Consider the following 7388-nt stretch of genomic DNA (forward strand, 5'->3'; position numbering starts at 1 on the left):
AAAAATATTGTTTTTATAAAATATTTTCAATTTCATAAATTATTTTCTATTCTACTAAAAATAATAGATGTTCCTCAAAATTCAAAAACATTTTTCATTCATAAATCAAACAGTAAAAATCATTTTCAGAAAATATTTTCTACTCACCAACCAAACATGAGAAATTAAGTTCAAAATCTACTTGTTTTCCAGGAAAACATTTTTCCATGTTTTCCGTGGAAAACATTTTCCTTCATACCAAACACACCCTAAATAACTTTAAAATATCTATTTTATCCTTAATAAAATAAATTTTTAGCCATATAAATATATTTAATTCATTTTAAATCACAAATTTTAAAAGTCTTTTTCCTAAAAAAATTATATGCCAGGTCATACTTTCTCACGGAGGAAGTATATAAATTCAAAATTCATTACTAATATATGATGTCACAGTTGGAAATCATAAAGTAAAATTCAACAAATGCCCGAACTTATTGGTGAGAAATAAAAAAGTACAGTGTCTCTCTATATTTATTGTTAGACTAAAAACAGATCATAATTGTTTCGGTTTAGACACGTTTTGACGCTTGTTTTTCTTGGAAGTTAGGAAACGACCTTAATGCTGTTTTTAGCTTCGCTTTCTGTTTTTCTTGGGAAACTGAAATCCATCTTATTTTATTTTCATTCTGCTGATCTCATTTCACGTTTTTTAATTTTCTTTATCATCTGTTGCCCTTTTTAACAATTTTAAATTAGAAATTATTTAAAATTACATTTAACATATTTTTAATTTAATATCATAAAATTTAAAATTATTATGAGTACTAAATTTGGAATTTGTCGAGGAACAAAGTATGGTGTCCCAAAATAATGGGGATGTGTGACAGAAGCATTTATGATGTACTAATGCAACATGTTATTCTGGGCTTTTTTTTAATCCAACCTTTAGTAATAATATAAAATTTCAGATAATCAACTAATTGAATTATTAAAATTTTTATATCGATGGTATCCCATATTTCTTCTTTTAGTTGCGTTTTTTTGGCCCAGTTCAAAATATGTAAAAAGTGTAGGCGTGGGAAGATTCTACTACTACTATTACTAATGAATCATCAAACCTGAAAAGAACAAAAGGATATGGTGTGTCCAAAAGTAAACATATTTGTCCATTTATCAAAAAAGGGACCCTATTATCTCTTTCAATTTTTCCAATTTCACTTTCTCAATAATTGTTATGAGAGTATAGTTATATAGATTAGAATAACAATGCTAAGCTTATCCGTTCAATTAGTTTACAAAAGGGCGGCTTAAATACATGTTACTCCAATCCAGTTGGGCGCATGATGCCCATTCTTTTACTGTACATGACAACTTGAGTATGGACCACACAAGAAAGTCAATTTTGTCATATTACCTAATACTCTCTTGGTTACGTCATTTAATTTGATACGAAGTTTATAAGATTAAAAAGTAGATGTACAATCAAATTGAAACTTAGAAGGATTGTTTTTCTTTTATTTAATTGTTATATAGTGTTATAAGTACTTAGTAGACTTTTACTAGGACCACGACATTTCCTATGAACTGTGTTGAAATAGACACGTCTATCACCGTTGCCAGTATCCCAATACAAATTTCTAGCTATTATTATACCGCTCAAATTCTCAGAACAGACAACAATATTGTTCCCTCGTTTTAATTCTTTTCTTTTTAATTAGATTTGATACGAAATTTAAGAAAGTAATTTTTATTTGAATTATAACGAAAGTTGATATAGGTTGGTTATAAAGCTTCATGCAAATTAAGGAAGTATCGTATTTAGAAGTTAAGTATTTTGATACTATAATTGGTTTTTGTGTGTTTGTTTTGAGGCAAAATCAAAGATGCATTATCTTGGGCTAATTTAGTCCAAGAAGTATCGTGGACGGACAAAGTTTTAATTAATTTCTTATTGAATTCATTAATAGGGTGGTGGGTGGTGCAATGATATCAAATCATGCTTGGATAGATCCAAATCAAATCATGGATCAACTCGTTATATGAACAAATGGGAAGTATTCTCTGGCATACTCAGCAACAATGCCTCTTTTAATCCTGGTAATTCACAAACCTATTCTTAACTCGGTCCCCATAATAAAACTAATCAGTTCATATCTCATATGATCACTATATTAGAAAATAAGATACTGTCTTTAGCATTATATTAAACGAAAAAAAGGGAAAGAGAACAAATTTACTAGAAGCATGTGAAATGGCAATGTGGTAAGTAAAGGAGTACATGTACAATGCTGTCAATGTAGTATGCTAGTGTGACAAAATCCGTGTTCCCTCACGTTTGATGTTGTCTCTTTCCATGTGATCGATATTTTGAAGTCCAAAGTTATGAATAGTAATTATCCTATACTCCATTTGAGTTTGATTAGTGAAGAATATTGTTTTTATAGAAAAAATAGCGGGAATAGATGTCAATTATGTATATGCTAAAACATGAATAAGTATAGGCTAGTGGGTGCACCGACAGCCAGTTGGAATTTGGAGGATAGCAACAACTAACAACAAAGCCTATAGGCTAGTTTTTCTAATTAATACTATGATTTATGTATTTTTTAATATTGTTATTATTGATGTTCAAATTAACTTGATTATATTCGATATTTGTGTATTTATATCAGTAAAGTTGAATCTTACTTTTTATTATACTTGAGACTCAAACAAAATTATATTCGTTTTTATATATCTTTTAGATATTTTTAACAAATAAATCTAAGTGGAAATTGTGATTTCTGATTCAACATGATTTGTACAGTTTTGGGCCTTTGCCTTGCATTTCCATCGAAAGCCTAGTACAATTGGTCCCCCAGTGACCATTTAAGAGTCGTACTATTTTTTCTGCTTTTCTTCTTCGGTGCTTATGACCGAGTTTGAGCTAACTAGACTGTTTCCAACCTTAAATGATGAAAATTATGGAACCTCTCAATCTGCGCTTGTACCTATACCAAATTCGTTGCCAGTAACTTTTTCGATTCTCTATGTAAGCTCTTTAAAAAAATTATTAATACAGAAGAAGAATGATAAAGAATAGTACTAGAGACAAATCATAATTGAAAAAGAAGTTACACAGTTTCATTTTGTACTCAGTGTGATTGAATGAATTTGATGGAACTATTTTGTTACAATTATAATCCCTTTTGAATCTCGAGAATGATATTTTTAAATTTTCCATTTCCCTTGCAATGAAGATTGAGAGAACAAGGATTTTAAAAAATCTTCAATTTTTTAAATCATGTGAAGAACTGTGAAATTGGAATCTGCAAATGACTGATGGAGAAATCCAATCCAACAATAAATGCAGATTTTTACAACTGGAATAGGGTGAAGATCAGATATTGTGATGGAGCCTCATTTTCTGGTGATGCTAAGTTCTATAATGGGGTAAAGTAAAACTCTGTACAACTTGCACGCTCATCAGTTTCTTGCTCTCTTTATTTTTTAGAACATTATGATTTTTTTTGCTATTCATGTCCACTAGACCCTGTTAGCTAATTTAGTTTTTCCAATCATCATCCATGTTTGGTTATTTAGCAACAACGTACCAGTGTTATCCTACAAGTAGGATTTGGGGAGTGCAGAACGTGCAAATCTCACCGCACTTTGTGGGGTAGAGGAGTTGTTTCCGATAGACAAATCATTGTTTGGTTATTATGTGAAAAATATCAATTTCATGTTCTAGTAGCTGGCCATTATTTCCACGATTAATCTATTAGTATTTGAGAGTTGCCTATCAAGAGTATTATCAGTCACAGTTCAGCTTAATCAAGTGCTTTCTTTTTCCTCTTGCCAAATGAGCAAATGTTTATGCTTTACTTCTGTTTTGTTCTTGTTTTTGTTAGCCAAACTATCGTGTATGTAAACGTTTCGTTTGTAATTACTTGAGCTAGGTATGGTTTGGTTCTGTGAACTTTTTAAAGCATCCCTATTTTTATTTTTTTTTAATTTTTGTCTTTAAGAAAGGATAGACACGAAATAGGGGTAACGAGATATTGTTTTACATGAATATCGGTGGCAAACTATTCATGTGTTTCTGCAAATGAACTGCAAGCCTAAGATTCACTTCAGATAGTGATGCAGAGAGGGCATTGTTTACAAGTTCCCACGTATCTCTCTGAACTCATACTTCAAAAACATTTTTGTGGAACGTTATGGAAGTCAACAGATAAAAATAGAAAAAATTCAAAATTTGCGGAGTGATATTCATTTGCTTTAGAATGTAACTGACATTACTTCGGAACTTTAGAGCTCGAAAAGCATGGTCTGACTTGGATCAATGTTGTTACGAAATATACTTTTCATTTTGTTTGTTATCTTAAAGCGTTTTCTTCCTCCCAATTATATGACCTTATGTACCTTGGATTCTATCATATGATTGCCATTTGCGTTACTCCGAATTTCTTCATTTTACTTGCTTTCAAGTTAAATATAATTAAGCATGAAATTTCTGATATATTTTCTGATGGCATACATATTATACGTCTCAAGCCAATTTCTTTGCCTTTGGGCTAGTTAAAAGACTCATGGCTTGATAAAGGTGTATTCTATCTGAATTGCACCCTGTTCTTACTTTTAACTGAGTCTTTTTCTTGCTTAAAATGAAACAGACATCATTGCTTTATTTCAGAGGGCAAAGAATTTGGCAAGCTATTATTCTTGATCTTCTCCCAAAAGGTCTGGGGCACGCAAAGAAGGTAATGCCATTAGACATACTCCTTTTCTACTTTAACAACATCTGATGATAACCGTCAAGGCTTAGGACTACTTGTGATGTCAAAGCAATGAGATAAAACAGCAATTGCTTCCATTACCCACACATCCCCACTCCCCGTCCCACCTAACACACAAATATGAGTCTCCTATGAGGACATAGAGAGGGTAATTAAGTGATCTTGCCTTTCTGGATTGAATTGTCATTTTTTTTGTAAAAATAAACAAATATCCAACAGTCCATTGTTGTACACATCTGGTTGAGATCTTTCAGTACGTTTATATTCATAATCTGTATTGTTGATTACGTCAATTTTTTCCTTGAAAAAGATACATGTAATACAAACATTTAACTTCATCGTCTTACTCCTTTACTACAAAGATATTTTGTGCTTCAAACTATACTTAATGGTCTTAAAGCATTTCTTCTAGGCTATGCTTTCTGGCTGCTCTGCTGGTGGTTTGGCAACCTTTTTACACTGTGACAACTTCACCAGTTATCTACCAAAGAATGCCAGTGTGAAGTGCTTGAGTGATGCTGGGTTTTTCTTAGACGAGTATGTTTCTGCCAATTGAATAGTCAAATGTGATTTCCTCTTTGCATTAAACTTAGTGACATGTTTGCAATTGTTTTCTCAGGAGAGATATAGCTTTGAATCACACAATGAGATCTTTCTATGAAGGTCTTATTACCCTACAGGTATGATTTCATCATAGCCATCAGGAATGTCTATTTTAAGCTATCTTATTTTGACAAACGTCGTTTTCTGAAGGGGGTGGAACCAAATCTCAATCAAAATTGCACTTCTACTCTCTACTACCCACACCTGGTACGATCTGAGCCACTCTCCTGTTGTTTAATTCATAATCTGGTGATGAAACTAAGCTCTTCTCTAAGAATTCTTGAGATGTTCTTGCAGTGCTTCTTCCCACAGTATGCATTACCATTCATCGAAACGCCATTCTTCATCTTAAATTCAGCATATGACGTGTACCAAGTATGTTCATTATGTAATTTGATATAAACTAGGCAGTTTTCAGAGTAATGTTTGTTACGCACGGTCCCAATAATGTGTGACCTTATGCTTCTGCAGTTCCATCACATATTGGTGCCGCCTTCTTCCGATCCTCGACGGCATTGGGATCATTGCAAGTTGAATGTCACTGCATGTGATACAAGTCAACTAAATATTTTGCAAGGTTGACAATGCTTATTATATTACTCTTTCAAACATTTACATAGCTATTTAGGCAGACAGGTTTAAGGCTGGGAAAAACTTGCAAGGGTCTGATAGAAAGAAATATCAATTGAACTCATGAAGTATCCAAATATTCAGTAACTAGATTATAGCAATCTTAAATAACATTCTATGTTGACTACTCTTATCATGGTACATTTGCTAGTTTATCTTTATATTTACTGTTCTATAGAGTTCGTAATTTCTATAATATTGATGGCAGTAACCAGGGTTACCTGACTTATTTCAGGGTTCAGGATAGATATGCTTACAGCGTTGAGAGATTTCTATCAAAATTCAACTAGAGATGGGATGTACATAAACTCTTGCTTCACTCATTGTCAGAGTGAGACACAAGATACTTGGTTTGCAGCTGGCTCTCCTCGAATACACAACAAGGTTGGTGAAATTCATTTTTCTGATCTTCTGCTGCGATGTATTATTCACTGTAAATGCAAACTTAACGCTGGAATGACAAACATGAACATCTTAATAGTGTGTGAAGTGATCTTGTTCCTTTTAGTTTCTTCAACAATGTTACGTGTTTACTACTATGCAAGTCATTATACAATCTGATGCAACTAATAGACCTATCAAGTACAAAAGAGATTTCTTTTTGATTTGTGGCTACTGATTCTGAAACTTCTTGTCTTCAGACAATTGCAGAGACAGTCGGTGATTGGTACTTCAGAAGAAACATCAGCAAGGAGATTGATTGTGCATATCCCTGTGATACTACTTGCCACCACATGATTTGACGCAGAGATCCAATGTTGCTAGTCATAATGCTGATTTTCAAAGGGTAATTGGAACCCAGAAACTCAGCTATACAAAGCCATAGACAACATTGGTTACATAGCGCAGATTGATTCATTTAGAAGGGGTGCAGGGAAGGAATAGGTGTTATATACATATATACTCATATTGCAGAGTAAGAGACAACATTCTTTTATTTAGAGAGGTTCACAGAGAGCAAATGTATACATCGTCGTCTAGAAAAGGATATGGTACAGATCCATGATGTGCAGAATGTCGCACCGCTGAGTCTGAAAATTTCATGTTCAAATATCAGGCCAGGAAAATATATTCATTATTGTTCTGTTATTCCCCTGAATAGTTGGCGTGCACAAATAGGCACTTAAACTTGTATAAAGTTGAACAAATAGACACACATGTTTTCCTACATATCATTTTTTATCCTACGTGTATTGTTCCATATATGACTTTGTGTTTATTTATTTAAAAGTTGGATAGTTAATGCGTTTATTTGTGCATTATGAAAGTTGAAAACGAAAGTTAAAATTTAAAGTCAAGTTTAAAATGTAATATATGTATTATGCCTATGAATTATGAAACATGATCTTATGGAAAAAAGAGAAGTATATTTGCTTCACGTTTTATTCAACATAG

At 32.5% G+C, this 7388-nt stretch overlaps 1 protein-coding gene across 1 annotated transcript in view; it reads left to right on the top strand.

Moving 5' to 3' along the window:
* LOC107012553 (pectin acetylesterase 9) overlaps positions 1 to 7092 on the top strand; it is a 9054-nt gene extending 1962 nt beyond the window's left edge. Inside the window, exons 3-12 of the mRNA XM_015212424.2 lie at positions 1950 to 2079; positions 3335 to 3414; positions 4638 to 4724; positions 5173 to 5297; positions 5380 to 5440; positions 5514 to 5570; positions 5661 to 5738; positions 5835 to 5940; positions 6229 to 6377; positions 6635 to 7092. Of these exons, the coding sequence (XP_015067910.1) occupies positions 1950 to 2079; positions 3335 to 3414; positions 4638 to 4724; positions 5173 to 5297; positions 5380 to 5440; positions 5514 to 5570; positions 5661 to 5738; positions 5835 to 5940; positions 6229 to 6377; positions 6635 to 6736 (975 nt within the window). The 3' untranslated portion in view covers positions 6737 to 7092. The remainder of the gene's footprint in view (positions 1 to 1949; positions 2080 to 3334; positions 3415 to 4637; positions 4725 to 5172; positions 5298 to 5379; positions 5441 to 5513; positions 5571 to 5660; positions 5739 to 5834; positions 5941 to 6228; positions 6378 to 6634) is intronic.
* Positions 7093 to 7388: the final 296 nt, after the last annotated feature.

Source organism: Solanum pennellii, chromosome 3, assembly GCF_001406875.1.
Source record: "Solanum pennellii chromosome 3, SPENNV200".
Classification (NCBI taxonomy): domain Eukaryota; kingdom Viridiplantae; phylum Streptophyta; class Magnoliopsida; order Solanales; family Solanaceae; genus Solanum; species Solanum pennellii.